This window comes from Panthera tigris, chromosome B1 (assembly GCF_018350195.1).
Source record: "Panthera tigris isolate Pti1 chromosome B1, P.tigris_Pti1_mat1.1, whole genome shotgun sequence".
NCBI classification, from domain to species: Eukaryota; Metazoa; Chordata; class Mammalia; order Carnivora; family Felidae; genus Panthera; species Panthera tigris.
The window spans coordinates 75,325,175-75,349,958 of NC_056663.1; the positions used below are offsets into that span (position 1 = coordinate 75,325,175).

Below are 24,784 nucleotides of genomic sequence, written 5' to 3' on the forward strand. Positions count from 1 at the left end.
ATTAGTGTGTGAACGGGCAGAGTAAATAGAGAAAATAACTGAGTGAATTTGGAACCTCAGGAAGTCTTCGCGGAGATGTCAAGTTCATTTACTTCAGCTGTTAAGGTTAACTGAGGTATAAGATCCCGCCCAGGTTTCTTAGCTTTGGATCTCCGGCACCACCTGCTCTTACTCAAACTCATCGAGGCACTCCCAGCCACAAACGTCTCCAACTCCCCGCTAGGAGGAGTCACACCTCCCGACCCAGAAGCCCTCCCACCCTCTCCTCTAGTTCTCCTTCCCTCCCCTCCCCGCCAGAGTTCCGGCAGCCTTCGCGTAGCAGTGCTCACTGGGAATAGTAGTCTTCCGGTGTGAGGCTAAGGAGTTTTATCCATTTCTAGAACTACGCTTCCCAGAGAGCCTCGCGGCAGAGGAAAGCTGTGTCACCTGACCAGGACTCTGGCGGGGCAATGGCGGCGCCCATGCTGCGCGGGTGCTGCCTTGGAAGGTGTTGGGCTTTAGCCTGCATTGACAGCGGTTCTCGCCACGGAAGAGGGGCCGCGACTGGGTTCACGTCCAGCGGGAAAAGGGGACAGAGCTTCGTGGCTCAGCAGCCCCTCCTCACGGCCCAGAAGTCAAGGAAAGGGTATACTATTTCATACCATTACTGCCCACTTAGGTGTGAGGTGGAACTGCCGGAGTGGGGAGGTGGTGGCCACTACAGTCTGGCTTCAGTCTAGACGTTTTGTGGGCGGGGGGGTTGGACTATAGCCTGAAACCTAAATGAAAGAGCAACACGAGCCCTCTGTCAGCCTCGCCTCCACACTAAATCATCAAATAGATAAGCATATTTGAGGAATTCGTGAGTGTAAAATCGCAGGTGTTTTCTTGAATGTAAAACTACACACACCGAAGTGTGGATTCAGTCACCTTACTAATAGCACTACCAGTGGGGTCCGTGACAATAAGCGGGATCTTATTTAGCTGACATTTATTTAGCGCTACTGTGGGAGAAGTGTTTTCAAAGTAGAGAGGGATCCTTTACCTGCAAGCTCTGGATGGTGGTGGCTTAATATTGTCAGAAAACTCCACCTATCTGTGGAGGTGTTTAATGTTGAACGTTTAAACTCTAGACCCAGGAGGATGTAGCCAATACAAGAGATCTTCCTTCTGATTAGAGAGCTTTGCTTCTTTTGTTAAATAGCCTCTAAACAGCTGTTTATACTTTATAAGACTTAAGTAGTTTCTTTTTAAATACAGAAACAGAAGGCACGTGTTTGGTAATCACTATATCCTTTGAGACAGTTAAGTTGGCATTATATTTGCTTTTCTGTTCGAGCGACAGAAGGAAAATGTCCAGAAACGTTCAGCTTCTATTCTTTTTATAAATTAGATCGTCCGACTGTAAATGGAAAGTATTTTTTATGTCATGTAATGAAACTTAAAAAAAAAAAAAACTTTTGAGTAATGTTTTAGCAAATGCAGACTTTCTGATGAGTTTTTCATTTAATTCCTCTCAGTAGCAGGCAGCGCTTCCAAACTTTAAAAGGAAGGACTTAATCTTCTCACAGTACTATAGATAGAGAACTTGTGTTGAAATGATTGGAACAAAACCCAATACATGCAAACAAAAACCTAGATAATATAGGAAATTGCTTGGGAGCAAAGCAGAATAGGAACAGAACATGGGAGGAGTATGTGTAAACATGCATTGTCCAGGATGTATGATTTCAGAAGGAATAAGCACATTTACAAGAACCTGGAGAGATTTGTGTATGGAATGCTCATATAGACCTAATAGAGTAGGAGTGGCCAGATAGAGATTATTATAGCATTTAACAGCTTCTTAGATTTTGATAGCAATCAAGCATAAACAAACAGGAACCTGAAACTGTATCTGGGGAATTGAAAAAAAACAAAGCCACATCTTACAGTTTAATGTTTTCATTTGCACAAGATTCCCAGGGAAAGTATGATTTAGTGATGATTTATTATATCTGTGTCACTCTTACCATTTTACTTGCAAGCCATTGTTATAAAAGGAATTCAAAGCATGATGGAGAATTTCCCTTCCTTTTTAAATAAGATATACAACTATTTATTTATCATTATTTCTCTAGAAGTAAAAGCATAATGTTTATGTTAATTCTAAAATATTTGCAAGATCAGCTTTCATTTACTGAGTCATTAATTGGGAAAGGACAGTTAATGTAGAAAATGCTGCTTTTCACTGAAGTCAGCCAAGCAGATGTCACGTGATACCCATTTCTAAATTGTTTCAGGATGCCAAATTGTCCCTTCATCACCTTCCTCTGTACAATGAGTTTCCTTATGCCATGTTGTAAATGCATTTTATCTTGCTGGTCTTATAGATGTTCATTATGGATTGCTTTTGATTCAGTGATCAATACAATATGACATATTTTTAAATATAAGGATATAAAATTTTAAAAAGTTAAAAAATATGAAATTAATACGTATGGTTTAGGGTTGTAGAAATTCGTGCATAGTTGCAGATCCAACTACTTCTTAACCATTATTTTTTTCTCTTTAGTGAACACAAATGGGCAGCTGTGGTAGGTTTGGAAATTCATGCCCAGATTGCCTCCAACTCTAAACTCTTCTCTGGATCTCAAGTCCACTTTGCAGCACCTCCAAATTCTTTGGTATCTTTTTTTGATGCATCTCTGCCTGGAACTCTGCCGGTAAGGTTTTTGTTTAATCATATTTCATTAGAAAATGCTTATGGTTTATTGGACGTAGATAATGATTTCCTTGTTTTAACATCTTGGCACAATTCTTAGAAAGTACTTGTTTAGGGATTTGGAGTGAAGTAGGATGAACTAAATGTTTTCTAAAGACCCATCTCTGTAATTCTGTTTCTAAATCTAAATGTCATCCATTTATTCATACATGTATTCACTCATTTCACACACATTTTAAAATGTCTACTAAATACCAGACCCTGTGCTATGAACTGGAACATAAAGATGAGTGGCATTCCTTGCCTTTGAGGAGTTTAAAGACTAGGTGGGGAGAAGTGTCTTATAAACAAGTAGAGTAGTGTGTGATTATTCCTGTGAAGGTGATATGAAGGACATGGTTTTGGAACCCAGAGTGGGGACATCTAATTCTGTAAGAGAAGGATTATTGTGAGAAATTGGGGTATGAGTATGATTGGAAAGCTTGTTGAAACAGGTGGTGTCTGAGGTATCTGAGAAGCCAGATAAGAGTTAGGTAAATGAAGGAGGAGAAGGAGTCTGGTCACGGAAAACAACATATGTCACATGATATTATAGTGTAAGGTTCATAATGATTGTGATTATTGAAAAGTAAGTGGTCAATAGTAGAAAAAGTCAACCACAGTATACATTGAATTAACTACTTATTTACTCACTTTCACTTAAACCCAGGGAATGACTAGGTCCAGTGTACTCAGTCAGCAAGATTGTTATCATATAATTTCATACAGTTAACTGGATTTTTAAGAAAAGGATGGAAGGAACAATATGAATATTTGAGGTAATCAATAAATCATAGTCTGTGCGGGACATACAATATCGACTGGGTGTGGGATTTCCTGCCATCCTTGGAGGGAGTGTGTATAGATAGATGGTGGGAACTGGCAGGGAGAGGGAAGGATGGGTGAATTCTGCACTGTCTAACATGTGAATACAAGTGAAAGCTGGTTGATGTGACCATTGGCAGACTTGCAGAGATGGAGGTTTACTTTTCTCAGAGTCACTGTCCAGAGTAGAAGGTTATGGGCAGTGCCTCCAATGTGCCTGCTATACCCAGGGCTTTGATTCTACTGGGCAGTGTCTCTTACTTGTGCTTTTTGTTGTAGAGGACTCCCATCCCTGCAAACCCTATCCAGGCTCACCTTTGATTTGCTGTTGGGTCTTTCTGGAGGAAAGACAGATAAAGGGATGTCTGTCCCTCCCTCCCTCCGGCTTAGAGTATCTGTCTGTGGAAAAATAATTTTTGTTTGGGAAGAGACAATTTTTCAGTTACAAACATATGAGTTCCTGTTTGGGCAGAGATGCAGATATAGTAGAAATAGAGTAATATCTGTTCAGACAAGTGAAATGGAAAGGAGTTCATCATAACACCTCTCCTTTTTTCCTTCTGAGCTCAAAACTTTTTTTCACCATATGGTAGTTCATTATCAAGAGGCTACACATAACCTCTGATTTCTTTCTAGGTTTTTGCAGCTGGGAATACAGAATCCAACAAAGTATTTATTATAGTTCACATTTAGAGATAGATCTATTTGCAGATAGGTATGTTTTCTGTAAATAGGCTTTCATTTGTGGCTAAATGTGGTCAAGTATTAGAGACAATTTAAAATAACTAAAATGTGAACATGCTTTGAAAGACTTCTTGCTATACACCAAAGAAGAAGGTGCTTGCCCAGTGATAAGCATAGCAAGAAAACAGTGAAGGTGTTTGGGACATTTAAGTGGGTGAAAGCAGACATGAAATCAAGGGCAAAATTTTTATTAGTCCTGTTTTTCTTAATATTGGAGAGATTTGAGAATACTTAAATACATATGACTTATAGTCAACAATAAGATATTCCATACTTAAAAACTGTGTAAAGAAGGTAGATTTCATCATAAGTATTCTTACTGCAATAAAATAAAATTTTTAAAAATGCTGATGAGGAACCAATGAAGAAGAGCTAAAAACAGTTAAAGAGGCTTGAACATATGCATTGTAATCGGTCTCTCTCCCTACCCCAAAGAAACCCGACTGAAATTACAGTAAAAGAATTTAAAAGTTATAAACCTATAAGAGAATGGGAGACCAGAATACATGAGAGATGGTAGATGGAGGAGGGACTGACTTAGCAGAGCTGAATTAAGTATAACCCAAGAAAGGGCCACTAGTGAGGAGTGAGACGGCATGCCCTTCATAGCCTCAGAAGTGGTCAGGATATGGGATCCTTAATTATTGTGGAAGGCCAGGGAGATGTGGAAACAAGGGATTGATTCTGAATCCGGATATGGAGCAGTTAGACTTAAGGTCCTCTCCCCTGACCCTCTGTAGCTGCCCCACCCCCCACAGGAATCTATAGTTTTAGGAAAAATTCAACTGGTAACACATTCTCCCTGGGAACCCCAGACAGAGGAAAGGCACTGATGTTAGAGATTGTCTACACTCTAGACTCCAGGCCCTGCCCAGTGCTTTTTTCTACACTGTTTGGGGACCTCAGGCAACCTTGTATAGCCATCACTCCCCTTCCCCAAGCAGGAATCTGCAGGAACTTGTTTGGAGATTACATGTCCCTGGAAGGAAGAGCTTCAGATACTGAAACTTGGAGTGGTAGGGGTCTCTATAAACAAAACTGCCTGGTCACCTGATCATCCTAGAATGCAGGCCACCGGTCAACAAGTCCTGGATACTTACGTTGAACTTGTAATCAGCATTTTAGTACCCTACTTCAAAATATAGACCGATAGCCAAAAATCACTAGACTTTTGAGGAAATTCTCCTACATAATGGAGACAGCCCCAAATAAAAAGACTAAAAGAAATAAGAGGCAGCAGATAATGCACAGGGTAAAAGAATACCTTAAAAATTAAAAGCTTTTATAAATATCCTCAGGTAAAAAAGGTAGCTGCACCTTTGAGATAAGAGCATGATAGTACTTTTTAAAAATAATTAGAACTAAAGCTCCAAGAAATTAAAATTATGATGACAAAAGAATCCAGAAGAGTTAGAAGATAAAGTTAAGAAAATCTTCCAAAAAGTGTAACACAAATACAGTGAATTGGACAGTTGGGGATAAAATTAGAAGATTAGAGAATCAGTCTAGGATGTCCAACATCTGATTCATAGAAGTTCCAGAAGACAGAAGAGAGACCATAGACCAGAAGAAACTATCAAATAACACAGATTCATTTCCCAGAACGGAAGGACCTGAATCTTCAAATGGGAAGGGCCTGCCAAGGACCCAGTGCGAGGAACAAAAAGAGTCTCACATACAGGCATGTCCTCGTGAAGTGTAGGAGCCTGGGATAGAGGTAAGATACTGGAACTTACATAAAAAAGAAAAGAAAGGTCACATGCAAAGGACTGGGAATCAGAAAGTCATCAGACTTCTATTTTTTTTTAATTTTTAAAGGTTTATTTATTTTGAGAGAGAGAGAATGAGTGGGAGAGGAGCAGAGAGAGAAAGAGAAAGAATTCTAAGCAGGCTCCTTGCTGTCAGCATACAGCCCAAGGCAGGGCTCAAACTCACAAACCGTGGGATCATGATGTGAGCCAAGATCAAGAGTCAGATGCTTAACGGACTGGGCCACCCAGGCACCCCATAAAGTCATCAGAATTCTTAGAAGCAGTGCTTAAAACTGGAAGAGAATGAAATGGTATCTTAAAAAAAATCTTAGAAAAAAATGGTTCTAATTTAGAATTCTGTATCCACTATCAACTGTGACAGTAGAATAATAATATTTTCAGACAGGTTCTCAAAAACTTGGCATTTTACTATCATGAAAACCTACTGGAGTAATGGAGAGGTTCCAGATTGCCAGCCCTGCAGCAGGCCCCAGGGAATCTGGTGGGACAGCAGGATGGATGGCTCCAGAACAGAGCCATTTCGAGAAAGAATGGGTAGCTGGGTGGGAATAGCAAATATCTAATGTTTGTGTAGATACAAGATTTTACATATAGAGTCTTTGAGAATAATAAGCAATAAGTAAAGTGAAAAATATGAAGCAAATAATGAAATAAAGACTTGTCAACTCCAAAAAACACACAGTGTTCAAGAAAGGAAATGTGATCATAGTATACTTAACAGCTTAGCCGAGAAACCCATTTACTTAATAATAATAGAAGAACCAACTACTGATTTAACAAAAGCTGATATAACTAGGATTTGGGGAAATAAAAGAACTAAATTCTTATCTACCATTATCAGAAGTCACATTCCAAATTGATAAGGCAAGAAAAAAGTAAGAATATACTCTAGTTTTGGTCACAGATTCAGGGAGGCCCCTTTCTGCTTTCCATGCCCTAAGTTGGTAGATTGGTTTTTGTTTTTGTTTTTTTGGCTTTTATTCTTTTTTTTTTTTTAATTTTTACAAATAAGGCAATGAGTGAAAAATTTAGAGTTCTCAAGAGACAGATTAGTCAAAAGGGTTTTCAATGACGTATTAAGAAATTTTATGTAAAAGTAATATTAAGTAATCAAATATTAACCTCTGCTGGTTTCTCAGCCTTCTGCTAGTGAAATATCTTTTTTGTACCCAAAGTCCAAATAGTGACAGACTCCCCGCCACACTCCCTACCTGTGATTCCCATCCTTACCATGCTTTTAGGAGGAACAGGCTCATCTATATTCTAGATTATTCATACCCAAATTTATGCATGTCTTGGGAGTATGTGCTTTCCTGGAGGTGAAGTGACCTACCTACCTACCAGTTTGACTTTTTGGACTTTAACATTACTCAGCTCACCATGGGATTGGACTGAAGAGTGGCATATTTTGTTCCTGAATAGAAATGTAGTAAAATAGAAAGCATGGGTAAATTCTAAGAGGCAAAGTAAGATAAAAATACTGCAAAATATCTTGCCTTATAACTTTATTTAAATTATCTCCTGGGGGACACCTGGGTGGTTCAGTCAGGCGTCCGACTTTTGGTTTTGGCTCAGGTTTGTGGGTTTGAGCCCCATGTCGGGCCGCATGCTGACAATGCAGAACCTGTTTGGGATTCTCCCTCCCTGTCCCTCTGCACCTCTCCTGCTTGTGCGCTCGCGGTCTCTCGCTCTCCCTGTCTCTCTCTCTTTCAAAATAAACACTAAAAAAAAAAAAATTATCTCATAGGAATGAAATTGGCCAAGTCATGGGGCTCCATGTTCTAAAACAAGAACACTGTGTCATTAGGACAGCTATCAACTCTGTCTTTTTCCCAGATGAAGGAAGGATTGTCACTTGGCAAATGGCCAGCAGCCTTGGCCAGCAGGTGATGGATTTTTCCAAAGGTCCCCTGGCACTGCATATTACTTAAAAATAGGAAGATAAATATGACAAGACAGCTCAAAGATCTGAAAGTGGTGCTGCCAGGGAACAGGACTGGCGGGTGAGGGCAGCAAGAGCTGCTGGTTTTCATTATAAATTATTTCAAAATACCTGCCTGTAATAAATTGTTAAACAACTAAAAGTTAGTTGTGAAGGAGTAACATATAGATAAGAGGAAATTATTGATAGAATCAGGTTCCTGAGAAAGCAAGAAGTATCTTCAGAGCACAGGAAGAAAGACAGCTTTCCATCTGTAATCTCGCAGAAGATGGTCCCTCCAACCCATGTGTAAAGGCAACTTTTTAGTTTGGGTTGTGGAAGGTTGAGGAATCTCCCATCTGGTTTTTCCCTTTCCTAGCAAACACTGTTTCTTACATCTCACACTCCTTTTTGGAGTCTTTCCTGCCTGAGTCAGTATCCCTTGCATTCTGGGTCTGTGGGTGATTCAGTCTCTCAGTTTTTCTGTGCCTCCAGTCGTTTCTAGCTCTTGAATGATAGCACAGAATTCTAAGTTGACAGTTATTTCCCCTCAGCACACTGAAGACATGATTCCATTGTCCTCAGGCATCTATTATTGCTGATGAGAAGTCTGCATCCTTTGTAAGTAATCTGATTTTTTTCTCTGATAGCCGTAGCCAGGACATGTCTAGGTGTGGATTTGTTTTTATTTATTCTGCTCAGTACTCAGTATGATTTTTCCACTTGAAGACTCTACCCTGGATTGTGGAGGTATCTCTGCGGGATGAATTCATGGCGGCCTCTACCAAGGCCCATTGGGCTTTATTAAACAAACTGTTTCCATGTTACTTTCTCAGCTCCTGAATATCACTCAGCTTGGATAGTGCCAACATTCAAGCCACACCCATGCTAGGTACAGGGCCAGGGGCCCTGATTTCTCAACACTTTCTTTTCACTTTGGCCTTGAGGCAGGTGGCCTGTTCCATATCCACTCCTACAGTTGGTGGCAGAACATTTTCTGCCTGGACCAGGATTTTGTGGTTGCCATCTCCCTGCCCCAGGTGTCTCACAACCTCGACTTTTGCTCCTAGGGCAGAGGTGGGAGTTGGGGGGGAGGGGCTTTAAGTGGCCAACATCTGGTATCCTCTCCGCCTGGTGAACAATAATGATAGTAGTAAAATCAACTGACATTTACCGAGTGCATGGTATGTGGCAGGGACTGTTCGAGGTGCTTTCTTGATATGTGTTAACCTTTTTTAATCTCATAATAACTATATCAGACAGTTCTCGTCATCCTCCCAATTAGAAAGTAAGTGGAGAAGCTAGATACAAACCCAGTAGTCTGCCTTCCAGGTTCAAACCTGTAACCCCTTTGCCATCCTATCTCTTATAGTGACCCTTGGGTGATACATGGCTTTAAGCTCCACTACTGCCATGGAACCCCAGTTTCCTTTCTGGCTTTTGAACTTAGCTGTGTGTGTGTGTGTGTGTGTATTTATAAATTTATACATTTATATAATGTCTGTGTGTATAGATACAGTACTTGTTTTCATCCACCATGTCCCCTCCAACCCCAGTGTATCTGTACTCCCAGCTATCTATCACTTAGGCTGCTATTTTGACCAGTGGTTACAACCCCAGCCCCCTGCCCCTATTCTGATTGATGACTCTTCTGAATGTTTCTTAGGACCACAGGCATTTTATCTTCTTATTTTACCGTTAGTTTTAGAATTATATGGAATCCCATCATAAATCTTCAGACTGAAAAGGTCATTCAGCCCATTTTCTTGCTTATAGGCAGGATTACAGCTAAACTAAGGACAGCATTCTTTGTTTTTATTAGCAGGGATTCAGCCTTACTCATTACTTTGACCTAGTAAAACCTCTTACTCTGGTATAGGATCTTCCTTAACTTATTGAATAATTATTCATCTATAGAACTTAAGCGAATCTTAGGTTATCTGCCTAGAGTTTACTATTTCCTACTTATCAGTGTCATCTCGATTTCTCTACTTATAATACTTTTATGAGATGTGAAATGGGAAGAACAATAGGAAAGGAAACATATTTGTTTGATAAAATGTCAAAGTTACAACTCTTGTAATTTGCTAATGTTTCTAGTAAGGGTGAGATTTCATCAAGTTTGTTTGAAATTTGTGCTTGGGCAAACCTGCTTGGACCCACCCTTCAGTCTGTTACTTGAAATGCTTGCCCCCTCCTAGTGTCAATCCCTATGCAGGAGATAGCAAAGAGAACATTCTGCCTCTGTTGATGCCAGCTGGTAGGTTGCTCAGCTATGGCCAGTAGATAGCTACTTCTGATAATCAGGCTGCACCACAATTAGATTAATTAAGAACTAGTGACTCTGCTCTTGTTTTCCTTGTTTGAAAGCTCTTATCTGTACATAACACCGAGCCCCCTAGTAACTGTAAATGTCTTTTGTTTCCAGAACAGGGGAAAGGGCTGTAAAAACTGTTTTCCACACGTAGGCAAGAATATTCTCCTCTTTTCTCAGGGTTAACCTGTCTAAAAAAGCATTTGAGGTTTTACATATCAAAGATGTTTGGAATTGGCTCTGGCAGCTATGGAATGAAAACTGGAAGATTGTTTACCATATTTTACAAAACTTTCTTTTATGCCTGAGAGTATATACAGTTGACCCCCAAACAACACAGGGGTTAGAGGCACAGAGTCAGAAATCCATATATAACTTTTGACTCCCCAAGAACATATCTAATAGCCTGCCATAGACCAGAAACCATACTAATAATATAAATAGTCAAGTAACACATATTTTGTAGATTATATGTATTATGTGTTATTTGTATAATAAGTCTTCTAGAAAAGAAAATGTTAGTAAGAAAATTATAAGCAAAGGAAATTTATTTGTCATATTCTCCTGTATTTGTCAGAAAAATTCCACATATAAGTGTACTTGCACAGTTCAAACCTATGTTGTTCAAGGGTTAACTGCATTACTATTAGCAAGAAGAGAATGGAAGAGGGGGAAAGATATGATGTCAATATATCTGAGATGATGCCTGCCCTCTGGAAACTAACAAACGATGGAGAGATGATGCTTTATATTAGAGATTCATACTTGAACATGTATGCCACGTTGCACCATAAGGGATCTTGGCCCTTAAAGAAATGATGATGTGAATACTTTGTAAAATACTTTGAGATTAATTTAATTTTTAAATTTCTTATGGCATATTTATTTAAAGTTAGCTGTCAATATCCTAGCTCTCTGTACATAGCAGATACTAGTAATAACTTTTGTTTTGAAGGACCTAATAGATTTAGAAATACTTGACTAGTTCTAGAGAGCATTAGGCTGAAGTGCTTTCCTGACTCTTAATTCTAAATGTAATTATAAAAGTTGTTAACTCAAAACTTCTAAACGAAATAGAAATTCAAGAACACAGCATTAGGGAAGTGTTTAAATGCATACATTTATAATCAGATCTATATTTACCTCTCTGTCCATTCATACTAGATTATGTTAAGTTATTTGACTAAGAAGACAAAATGTGACAGTTTTCTATTAAAATATTTTTCCATTTCAATGATTTGCTTTAATGTAATCTGTAGAACTTATAATTACATTATATTCTCAGTCTTTAATCTTGCCAGTCATTCTCGGAGTCACTTTGATGGTTTTCCTTCCTTCTTTTGTAAAGTAGGGTGTTCCAGGGGTGAGGAGTTTTGCCCTATGACCCTTGTCCCTATAAAAGTGGTGTGTCTGTGAGTTCAGACACACAAATGTGGAAAAGTTCCGTTTCAGCTCCTAAACTCTTCTGATGGTCCAACACTTGCCTTATGATGTCAGTAACTGGCTATCTGAACTCAGATAATTCATGAGGGTGATGGACTCACATGTTCAGTAGGCAGCATGACCTCTCCCCTCACGTGGGAATCATTTGACTCCTTCCCTGCCATGGATCTTTTCCCAGCTCTCCGTAGATTCTTGAAAGCCTCCCTCTTCACGACCATTTTCACCTCCCCTACCCGGTAGCAGTCTTACCTGCAGTATTCCCCACGTGAAGTCTGACTGTATTAATAATAAGGCTTCTACTTTGTATCAATATATATTTGTTTTGTATAGTTGATCGACCATCCTTTTTGTGTATATTGTTTATAGCAATTTATGTGTTTGATTATAAGTTTCCAAAAAGCAGTTCGTGGACCTTTCTTGGGACGCTTGACAGTACCTTGCATATAACATGTATATAACACCGTGAATAGATATTTCTCTATATAATGGCATGCACATACATGAGGAGTCCATATGAAATAAAGTTCTAGGTGTCTAAAACCCTTTTGCCATTTTTTAACCTCTTTATGGGAATCTTTCTGAAGTATATTTTATACTTTCCCACTTTTGCCTAGGGTATATTGAACATATAAGCTAACCTCTTGATTACTCAAGGTCATCAGCAACGTCAGTTATTGGTCAGTGTTGTAATATAATGGTGCCTTCAAAGGCTATTGAGGTGTGTAAACCTATCTGATCCTACAGTAAATGGATCAGATACAGTAAAAGCCATTTTTTTTAGGTTTCATATTGCAGTCTTTTTCCTTGCTATTATAATTATCTACCCCTCACCTTTTTTTAAGCTGCTGTTAGTATATTTGACTCAAGGAGCCCCTTCTTGCTCATTTTCTACTTGTCAATCATTGCTTCTCATCTGCTGTAGCCCAGAAAGCCTGATTATTCACTTGCTATTGTAAGTAAGAACAAGGCTCTGCACAGAGATCTGGTCTACAATACAAAGTACATGAGTGGTAAGAAGCTTGTTAGCTTCTTAAAGTTATAAACAGTATGAGAATGGAATAGAAAGAGATCCTGGAAATTATTCAATTTAGTCCTTTTAATTTACAGATGAGAGAGCTGCTGTTGTGACTTGACCACAGTCACACAACTGCTTTGTGTCCCAGTCAGATTAGAACTCATGCTTAGCTTCCAGTCTATATTCCACCATTATCGGAATTGCTGGTAGGCATTGTTATTTTGCAGGTATGTGTATATTTCAAAACATAATACCATTGACAGATGTGTATGTAATATGTTTACATGTGCATCCACATGCTGATAGACACACAGAGAGGCATTGACTATTTAGCATTGACACTGATATTATGCACAGTTTCTAACGACAGTGTCCACTGGGTGAGAGATCTAAATCTGGAGAGAGATAAAAGAGGGAAAGAGTGCTGATTCCGAAGAAGAAATGGAGAAAAGAAAATCTAACCTAATTAGTCTTTCTCCAGACCCACCATTAAGGGAGCAGCTGTAGCTCTGGGCAGCTCTCAGCTGTACATATCACCATGCAAATACTGATTATAATGAAACATTCTTTTAGGATCTTTACTATATGCTTCCTCCAGGAAAATTTTCTCTACATTTTCTTTTGTTTCACTAATTCCCTGTTATGTCTGCTCTGCTTTTTAATATATCCATTGAGGTGTTTTTTTTTTTTTCTTCTGAGAGTATCTTCCATGTATAGAAATTTGGTTTTTTCCTTTAAATGTCTTCTGACTTTTTTTTAAATTTTTTAATCTTTATTTATTTTTGAGAGAGAGAGACAGACAGACCGACAGAGTGTGAGTGGGGGCGGGGGGGTGGACAGAGAGAGGGAGACACAGAATCCAAAGCAGGCTCCAGGCTGCGAGCTGTCAGCACAGAGCCCACCATGGGGCCCTAATACACGAACCATGAGATCATGACCTGAGTCTAAGTTGGATGCTTAACCGACTGAGCCACCCAGGTGCCCAAATGTCTCCTGTCTTTTAAAAAATACTGCCTTGGGGCGCCTGGGTGGCTCAGTCGGTTAAGCGTCCGACTTCAGCCCGGGTCACGATCTCGCGGTCCATGAGTTTGAGCCCCGCGTCGGGCTCTGCGCTGATGGCTCAGAGCCTGGAGCCTGCTTCCGATTCTGTCTCCCTCTCTCTCTGCCCCTCCCCCGTTCATGCTCTGTCTCTCCCTGTCTCAAAAATAAATAAACGTTAAAAAAAAATAAAAAAAAAATACTGCCTTTTTTGTGTATTCAGTTTTTGAATTCTTTAGTAATTTTATGTATTTTTGAAAGGTTTTTTTTTGCTTGAGAGAGAGAGAAAGAGAGCGCACATGTGCAGGGGAGGGAGCAGAGAATCCCAAGTAGGTTCTGTCAGTGTAGAGCAGAGCCCAACACCGGGTTTGATCTTGCAAACTGAACCATGAGATCATGACCTAAGCTGAAACCAAGAGTCTCATAGTGTTCAGAGTACAGATCTTTCACCTCCTTGGTTACATTTATTCCTAGATATGTTATTCTTCTTGATGCAATTATAAATGGGATTGTTTTCTTATATTCTTTTTCTGGTATTTCATTCTAATAAAAACACAACCAATTCCCGTATATTAATTTTGTATCCCTCAATGACATTTGTTAATTCTAATAGTTTTTTGTTGGAGTCTTTAAGGTCTTCTATATATAGTATCATGTCATCTACAAATAGTGGCAGTTTTTCTTCTTTCTTTTTTTTTTTTTTTATAAGTTTATTTACTTTTTTTTTGAGAGAGAGAGAGAGAGAGAGAGAGAGAGAGAGAATCCCAAGCAGGCTGAGCGTTATCAGCATGGAGCCCGACTTGGGGCTCGATCTCATGAACCATCAAATCATGACCTGAGCCAAAATCAAGAATCGGACATTTAATGGACTGAGCCACCCAGGTGCCCCAGTTTTTCTTCTTATCAGTTTGGATGTCTTCTTTTTCCCTTGTCCCATTGCTATGACTAGGACTTCCAGTAATGTGTATTGATTATGATGTTAGCTGTGGGTTTGTCCTATATAGTCTTTATTACGTTGAGGTACATTGCCTGTATACCCATTTGTTGTGAGAGTTTATCATAAATGGTGTTGAATTTTGTCAAATACTTTTTCTACATTTGTTGAAATGATCATATTGTTTTTATCCTTCATTTTGTTAATGTGGTATATCACGTTAATTGTTTTTTGTAGACATTGAACCATCCTTGCATCCTTGGAATAAATCCCATTTGATTGTGGTATGACCCATTAAATGTGTCATTGAATTTGGTTTGCTAACATTTTGTTGAGAATTTTTGAATCTATGTTCATGAAAGATATTGCCCTTTAATTTTCTTTCTTTCCTCTTTTTTTTTTTTTTTTTTTTTTTTTTTTTTTTTTGTAGTATCTTTGGTTTGGTACTGAACTAATGCTGGACTCTTAGAATGAATTTGGAAGCATTCCTTCCTCTTCAGTTTTTTGGAATAGTTTGAAAAGGATAGGTGTTAGCTCTTCTTTAAATGTTTGGTAGAATTTACCCATGAAGCTGTCTGGTTCTGGACTTTTGTTTCTTTGGGGGTTTTTGATTACTGATTCAATTTCATTATTAATAATTGGTCTGTTCAGATGTTCTATTTCTTCCTGATTCAGTCGTGGAAAGTTGTGTGTTTCTAGGAATTTATCCATTTCCTCCATGTTGTTCAGTTTGCAGGTGTATAATTGTAGTGGTCTGTCAAAATTTTTAGTATTTCTGTGATATAAGTTTCTCTTTCATTTCTGATTTTATTTGAGTCCTTTTTTTTTTCTGGGTAAGTCTCACCAAAGGTTTATTAATTTTGTTTTATCTTTTCTGTTTTTGTTTTTATTAAGACACATTTTTTTTCATAAGTAATTTATTGTCAAGTTAACTAACATACAGAGTATGTAGTGTGCTCTTGGCTTCAGGAGTAGAGTCCCATGATTCATCACTTAAATGCAACACCCAGTGCTCATCCCAACAAGGCCTCCTCCTCAATGCCCATCACCCACTTACCCCTCCTCCCCAACCCCCCCCCCCCCACATCAACTCTAAGTTTGTTCTTTGTATTTAAGAGTCTCTTATGGGTTGGGTCCCTCTCAGTTTGTAACTTTTTTTTTCCTTCCCTTCCTACATGGTCTTCTGTTAAGTTTTCAAATTCCACATATGGGTGAGAACATATGATATCTTTCTCTGACTGACTTCACTTAGCATAATTACCCTGCAGTTCCATCCACATTGTTGCAGATGGCAAGATTTCATTGTTCACATAGCTGTTCAAGGCTAGCTGTGGGTGTGGCTGAGTGGGAGCAGTTTTGGAGGAGTATTAGTCTCAAATGAGCTACCTGCCAGTTATGGCAGGGTGGGAGCTGCTTTGGGGATTTGCTGGTCCTGACAGAGTCTTCCCATTGGGTATGGCAGAGTAGGAGCCATTATGGAGGGACACCTGCCAAGGCTAGCAGGTTGGGTGTGGCAGGTCCATGGAGGAACACAGGGGCAGGGTGAACAGTGCTCGCAAGAACTGGCTCTGGCCAGCAGTGGGCCAGCTAGGTAGAATCAGGGCAAGAAGAATAGTGCTTGCCAGTGCTTCTGTTCCTGGAGAATATTCCTACAGATCCCTGCCTCTTTCACATGCCCTAAAACTCATCATACATCTACTTCACATATGGCCCGGGTACTTTTCCATCTTCTGCCTCTGTGCTCAGTCTCCAAGCAAGTTAGCTTATGCATAGGCCCTTTAAGAGAAGACACTTGGTTTCCTATATCTCTGGCTCCCTTGGAGGTAAGCCCCACTCATTTTCAAAACTCTTAGAGTTAAGCCCCGCTGATTTTCAAAGCTCAACATTATGGGGGGCTCATCTTCCCAGTATAGTGCCCCAGGGTAGGGGGTGTCTGATGTGAATCTTTTTTTGCATTTATTTATTTATTTTTTTTTTAATTTTTAAATATTTACTTAGAGAATCCCAAGCATACTCCGTGCTGTCAGCACAGAGCCTGACGTGGAGCTTGATCTCATGAACTGTGAGATCATGACCTGAGCTGAAATCCAGTCAGATGCATAACCAACTGAGCCACCCAGGTGCCCCCGGTGTGGATCTGGAAGCCCTCACTCCTCAAGGAGGATCTCCACACGTGTGATACTACTCCCACTTGTGGATCCCACGTCAGTGGAGGAGGACCCAATACACATCTCTCCCCCTCCTACCATTCTCCCATTCTTGCTGTGGCTGTTTATAACTTTAGCTGTGGAAGAATGTTCTGCTGCTCTTCAGGTCTTTTTCAGAGAGGGCTGCTCTATGTAGCTGCAGTCTTGGAGTGCCTATGGGAGGAGATGAGTACAGGATCCTCCTACTCCACGGTCTTGATCATCCATTTACCCATTGCCTTTAAAAGCTATCATTTTCCAAAAAGAATTTATCCTTTATCCTTTATCATTATCCAAAAAAATTATTGAATAATTGCCTTCACCTTTGTATGGAAATGATGGTGCCATCTCATTCCTCTTAAGAAACAACAAAAAGTGGGGCACCTGAGTGGCTCAGTCAGTTAAGTGTCCGACTCTGGCTCAGGTCATGATCTCGTGGTTTGTGAGTTTGAGCCCCACATTGGTCTCTGGGCTGACAGCTCAGAGCCTGAGGCCTGTTTCAGATTCTGTGTCTCCCTCTCTCTCTCTCTGCCCCTTCTCTGCTCACACACTCTCTCTAAAAAATAAATCATTAAAAAAATTTTTTTTAGTAAATAAAAAAAGAGACAACAAAAAGCAATATGATAGAATTGAAAGGTTCAGCCAGCTATGGTGGGAGACCCATGAGGAAACTGAGGTTTTGTCTTGCCCTCCACCCCAACCTTGGGGAACCTGAGGAAAGTCACCTGGCCTTTTCCCCAGGTGACTCTCCTAGGCCTGCAAAGCATCTCTCTAACCCAGCCGTGTTTCTCTGCTGCTATCTGCCTTTTTCCTGATAAGGGAACATCTCTAGGCAGCATACTCGGTCTTCCCAGAGATTCATTCCTGAGGATGAAACCTTCAGTATTGTATTTGGAAAGGGATTTTCTCCCATTTCCACATTCCCTTATGCTGGTTTGTTTTCCCCTCAAAATATGTGCTTGGATGAGAGATTGCACACAGTAACAACGAACCCTTGTCAGAAAAGATGGTGCTATACTTAGAACACATAACTGTTTGTAATGAATTTGGTACACTACTGCACCAAAAAGTCTGTCATACTAGAAAGTGAGGCGGGGATATGTAGAAAATAAAATATAAACACATTACCAAAGATACCCAGGAGTATGAAAGCTTAGGGGTCTTTTGTTGATATAAATATATAGTAGTTAAAAAAATTACCTAACAGTGTTCTGTGACGCTATTTTTGTCTCTGACATTCAGGCAGCTCATACAGGCTTTGTACTGGTGATTTATACTAGCAGCCTGTAATAAAAATGCAGCCTGAAATCATGCAGCTGGGTACCATTCATTTTTCCTCCATGGACAGTACCAGAACTTAAAAAATTGCAGCAGACATGTAAAAGCTCTTCCCTCACAGGAAATGCATGCCCAGCCATGGCAGCTGGCCCTCCTGGGTTTCTTCTGCTCTATGGAGTCATTGGTGATGCTGTGCAGGTTTCTAGATTGGTTTTATGAGTATGAGAAAAGAATTTCCAGGAAGATATTATGTGGTTTTAGGGGGTCACTAAAAATAAGACCCCCTTCTCCTTTTGAATCAGAACCAGTGGAGAAATCAACACAGAAGTCAGATAGAGATGAGCATATCAGCTTTATTACAAATAATGACTTGATTGAAAAATGCAACCTGATACATAGCCAAATAACTTCTAACACTTTCTGCTTAAGTTGAACTGGCTCCCCAAAACTGTAGGCCTTTCACTTGTTGGGGAAGAGCCTGCTTCTACAGAAGACTTTTCAAGTGTCCACAGTATACCAGAATATATCATCTCTGTGGGCATGCTGATCGGAAAGAGCTCATATAGCTTTGATGATTTATGCTAGAGGCCTGTAAAAAAATGTTCAGCCAGAGGGGCCAACTCCCATGTGCTTGCTTCCTTTTCCCAAAGTCACTATAGTCAAGTCACTCCTCTTTGGGGAGAACAAAGTATGGAGTAGAGAGCAAAATCTAGCTATGGTAACATAGGAACAGGAGAATGGAGAATGCCCACTCTGCCTTCAAAAGCATGGGACAGTTTTATTGTGTCTGGCAGTAGATGTGAACTACTCTTTTTGGATAGGTTCTGTGGAATTCTTTCTCCATCCCACAAGTATATATACACTTGTCATCTGAGGCCATTGGGAGGGGTCTTCCTTACCTGGTCATTTCTGTGTGTATTTTCAGCTTTATATTAATATGGTGAGGGGGTGAGGTGGGGAATGGTTGGCTATTCTGTACACTGCAGCATCTTGGGGAATTTTTTTCCTTAGCTCTTTTTAAAATCTTGGCAAAGTTTGGAAGTCATTTTGCCATTGGCATCTCAGATGACAAATGTCAGCTTGGTGAGGTTGGCATAGTTGGTGTAGTCAGGCTGGGCTTCTCTGAAGAGCATTCTGTTCCTTGTGGCAGAGCGTTCTTGCCCGTGAGCCTTCATGTTTTCCAGCCTTCCACCACTGGTTGCATCGTTATAACAGGCCTAGAGCTGGGACAGGAAGAGGAAGTGGGAATATCAAAAAGCATTTGCATTCCCAGGAATCTTAAAGTATTCTGTTCCAAATTCTGATGCATGAATCTTCTTTCACAAGTGTAAAAGCAAGAAGCATAATCAATCAAGGGTCTTTGTCATGCTCTGCAGCTTTCTTAGGAGATGCAGGCAGGAAATAATATGTGATTGTCAATAGTGTCCTGAATTCTCAGTGATGTTTGCCAACTCATAGGCCACCCCAGTGAGCAAGGTCAGAGGCTCCAACCTCAGCCGACAGAAGAAGCAGCTGAGGGCTTTGCTGACTTGCCTTAGGGAGTCAGGGAGGTCAGGAGCCCAGTTAAAAATAGAAGTGAGAGTTGCCTGGTCCCCATTCTGCAGTATTTCTATTCTGCAGTATTTGCTAATTGTTCATTTCCAACACATAACAGGGATTTTTTTCCTTTATAGCTGGTTGTAAACTTTTAAGATGCCTATCCTCACTCATAACCTGTGTTTTCTTATCATAGCTGGCTAGCTATCTTAGTTGCCTTCTTTTTCTCTTCCATTTTTACATCTATGAACATAGAGAAGTTAATGTATGTGAAAGCACTTCATGAACCCTCAAGGGGCATGTAAATGTTTTTGGTATTATTATGATACTCATATTCTTAACTTTGTGTCATTAAATTATAAATACTTGCATTTCATAGTGGCCAGTAGGTTTGGGCAAGGAATGGAGGTGGTTAAATATTTGTGTAATGCTCACTGAAATAACTTAAGGTTGCACATGTCACAACAGCATGAATTTATTTAAGATGAGGTTCTTGACCATGGATGTCTTTCAGAGAAGCACACATTGAGAAATTTCATGTACATTTACATAGTGAAGCAACAGAATGGAAGCATCAACAGAAAATAAGATACCCACACAGCTTTGGGGGAAGCTGGAAGTATTTTCAACCAGAAAATATATAGTTGGGGAAAATAATTTACCTACCAGGTAAAAAACAATAAACAAGTTGTCTTTTCATATTCTTGATTGCAAACATGTTGCCTATATGCAGGATTTATATACTTACATATGGATAGTAGAGAATTCCCTGTCAACAGATTTTTCACGTTCCTGGAGGGTTGCACCATACTTCATCACCTCTGTAGGGCCTTAGTATGTCCCACTTAATGTTGGCATAGGAAAGTTTTAGATAGATACAGTATCTAGAATGTTTTCCTTTCCACAGCTGATTTTCAGCAGCAGTGAATATAAGCCTCTGATACACATGTACATTTTATGAGTTAGCATCAGTTTAAATAGCTCCTGTCTCCTCCAGGCTCTCTCTCCCTCTTATGGCTTGTAATATCTCACCATCCTCTCAGGTAGAATTATCTACTCCTTTCTCCTGCCCCCACACTTTTTATTTTGAAGAAATTCAAACTTATGAAAAAGTTGAAAAAATAGTACAGTGCACATCCATCCTGCACCTAGATTGTTTTTCCCTCTGGATGAGTCATTTGAGAGTAGGTTGCAGACATCATGGCACTTTACCCATAAATACCTTAGCATCTCTCTCCTAAGGAGCAAAAACCTCCTCTTCTCTGCTCACTGAGAACTGATCACAACTAACAGCGATACAACACTATTCTCTAAAACACCGTTCATACTCAGGTTTCCACAGTTGCCTCAGCATTATCCTTTATTTTCTTCTCCCCAGGCCAGGATCCATTCAAAGATCACATACTGCAACTAGTTTTCTTGTCTCTTTGGTATCATTTCCTTCCTTTTTCTTTCTCCTTTCCCTTCCCTTCTTTTAAAAGTCCAGGCCAAGTTCTTTTGTAATCTATTTTTAAAGCAAACATGATTAAGGAAATGGGGTGTTTTGCCCTATGAAGGCTTGGCTTTTTTCTTTTTCTTTTACTTGTTAACCTCCATGATTTCATGGCTTGCCATGAAGCCTCTAAGGAGATGTATTCCTGTTGGGTGCATAAAATTAAAGATAGTTTTTTCTTCCTAAAAATGTACATCCTGATAGACTCCTCCAAAGGCTCGCTCCTCAGGACACTCATCAGGGACTGATGAACGCAGCAGGTACATGTGCCTGTAGGACTTTGCTTTTGGTATTCACAGGCCTTGTTCCACCAAATTCCCTATCCATCCCACTAGTGAATACCCAGCTAGCATTTTTTTTTTTCCTCTTCAAATTTTTATTTAAATTCTAGTTAGGTAACATACAGTGCAATATTGCTTTCAGGAGTAGAACTCTGGGGTTCATCACTTACATACAGCACCCAGTGCTCACCACAAGTGGCCTCCTTAGTACCCATCACCAGCTAGCCCATCTCCCACCCACGTGCCTCCGCCAACCCTCAGTTTGTTCTCTGTCATTAAGAGTCTCTTATGGTTTGTTTCCTTCTCTCTTTTTTCCCCCTCCCATATGTTCATCTGCTTTGTTTGCGAAATCTTATGGTATTTGTCTTTCACTGATTTATTTCACATAGCATAATACACTGTAGCTCCATCCATGTCACTGCAAATGACAAGGTTTCATTCTTTTTGATGGCTGAGTAAAATTCCGTTGTGTGTGTATACACATACCTATATATACCACTCCTTTATACACACACACACACACACACACACACACACCCCATATCTCCTTTATCCATTCATCAGTTGATGGATATTTGGGCTCTTTGTTTTCATAGTTAGGCTATTGTTAATAATGCTGCCATAAACATTGGGGTGCATGTACCCTGTATTTTTGTATCCTTTGGTAAATACCTAGTAGTGCCATTGCTGAATCATAGGGTACTTCTATTTTTAACCTTTTGAGGAACCTCCGTACTGTTTTCCAGAGTGGCTGCGCCAGTTTGCATTCCCACCAACAATGCAGAGGGTTCTCCTTTTTCCACATCCTCACCAACACTTACTGTTTCTTATGTTGTTAATTTTAGCCATTTGACAGGTGTGAGGTGATGTCTCATTGTGGTTTTGATTTGTATTTCCCTGATGATGAGTAATGTTGATCATCTTTTCAGGTGTCTGTTAGTTGTCTGGATGTCTTCTTTGGAAAAATGTCTAGTCATGTCTTCTGCCCATTAATTGGATTATCTGTTTTTTGGGTGTTGAGTTTGCTAAGTTCTTTATAGATTTTGGATACTAACGCTTTATCTGATATGTCATTTGCAAATATCTTCTTCCATTCTGTAGTCTGCCTTTTAGTTTTGTTGATTGTTTCCTTTGCTGTACAGAAGCTTTTTATCTTGATGAGGTCCCAATTGTTCATGTTTGCTTTTGTTTTCCTTGCCACCGGAGACATGTCTAGTAAGAAGTTGCTACAGCTGAAGTTAAAGCGGTTTGCCACCTGTGTTCTCCTCTAGGATTTTGATGGTTTCCTGTCTCACATTTAGGTATTTCATCCATTTTGAGTTTATTTTTGTGTAAGAAAGTGGTCCAGGTTAATTCTTCTGCATGTCGCTGTCCAGCTTTCCCAACACCATTTGTTGAAGAGACTGTCTTTTTTCCATTGGATATTCCTTCTTGCTTTGTTGAAGATTAGTTGACCATATAGTTGTGGGTCCATGTCTGGGTTTTCTATTCTGTTCCATTGATCTGTGTGTCTGTTTTTGTACCAGTACCATACTGTCTTGATGAATACAGCTTGAAGTCTGGAATCCTGATGCCTCCAGCTTTGCTTTGCTTTGCTTTTCCAGGGTTGCTTTGGTTATTTGGGGTCTTTTGTGGTTCCATACAGATTTTAGAATTAGCTTTGTGAAAAATGCTGGTAGTATTTTGATAGGAATTGTGTTAAATGTGTGAATTTCTTTGGGCAGTATAGACATTTTAACAATGTTTGTTCTTCCAATCCATGAGCATGGAATGTTTTTCCATTTCTTTGTGCCCTGTTCAGTTTCTTTCATAAGTGTTCAATAGTATTCAGCCCATAGATCTTTCATTCAGCATACAGACCGTTGGTTAGGTTTATTCCTAGGTATCTTACAGGTTTTGGTACAGCTGCAAATGGGATCAATTCCTTGATTTATTTTTTCTGCTGCTTCATTATTGGTATATAGAAATGCAGCAGATTTCTGTACATTGATTTTATATCCTACGACTACTGAATTCATGTATTAGTTCTAACAGTTTTTTGGTGGGGTCTTTCGGGTTTCCTCAGAGTATCTTGTCTGTAAATAGTGAAAGTCTGAGTTCTTCCTTGCTGATTTGTATGCCTTTTATTTCTTTTTGTTGTCTGATTGCTGAGTCTAATACTTCCAGTACTATGTTAGATAGTAATTAGTGAGAGTGGACATCTGTCTTGTTCATGACTGTAGAGGAAAAGTTCTGTTTTTCTGCTTTGAGGGTGATATTAGGTGTGGGTCTTTCATATATGGCCTTTATGATGTTGAGGTATGTTCCATCTATCCCTGCTTTGTTGATGGTTTTTATCAAGAATGAAGGCTGGAATGCCTTTCTAGAGTTTGGTTGGTTCGGGCCAGTTGTTTCATTTCTCAGCAAGTCAGATCTTTCACCATAATACTGTTCTTCTATACAAAGATGAAAGTAGATCTCATTCTGAATCATTAGAGCTTTTGACTTATGAAATTTCTTACCACTATGACTGATTACTCTTGAGATTTCAGTGATATGAAACAGTTTGTCATGCCACTAAATTTCTCCAGGTAGATAATCTTGTGAGTAAATTTTAGGATAGATTAGAAAAGACTCAGCAGTTTCGGTATGGGGTCAATCTAAAATGAATGGGTTTGTGTGTTTAGCCTTTTTGACATTAATATATTTATTCTTAAAAGTTATAAACAAGAGAAAGACAAATTTCAGAGTTGGGGGGGGAATCTTTCTCCAGTAAAGATTGTGGCCCCATCCCAAAGTTTTATTGAAAAAGAACAGTGATTTTTTTTCTTAAACATTATTCCTGTATCTACTTCATGCCTTCTTCATACATCTCTTCTCCCCAGCCTGTCTGCATTTCAAACATATTTACTGTCTCAGAAGACAGGAAGCCACAAATGTGTGGTGGACATCAATGAGATGACGGTAAAAATTGGCTCATTTAACTAATTTACAACTATTCAACTTGTTAGAAGGTAGCTCCTTTGATTTGAGAATGGGAGTTTTTTCCAGCCACAGGCATGCATGCAGTGTTATCTGGGAAAATTTTGGGTCACCATAAAACAGAGACAGTGAAGTAATACAAGTTTCCTGAGGCATTAAGAAATATGGTCTCTGTTGCACTGGAGATAATACACTAATTATCACAAAAGGTGTTGGTTATCATTTAAGGGGGAAATAGCATGTTGACATAATACATAATTTCAGCATCTGTTGTGCCTTACTTTTGATTGTAAATCTAGAGTAATGGATCTATGGAGCTGTT

The 24,784-nt window shown here is 39.5% G+C and overlaps 1 protein-coding gene across 1 annotated transcript in view; it reads left to right on the forward strand.

The window, feature by feature from the left end:
- The first annotated feature begins 436 nt into the window (after window positions 1–436).
- The window catches only part of GATB (glutamyl-tRNA amidotransferase subunit B), an 84,824-nt gene continuing 60,476 nt past the window's right edge, over window positions 437–24,784 (forward strand). The window contains exons 1-2 of the mRNA XM_007084176.3: window positions 437–625; window positions 2,534–2,684. Of these exons, the coding sequence (XP_007084238.1) occupies window positions 450–625; window positions 2,534–2,684 (327 nt within the window). The 5' untranslated portion in view covers window positions 437–449. The remainder of the gene's footprint in view (window positions 626–2,533; window positions 2,685–24,784) is intronic.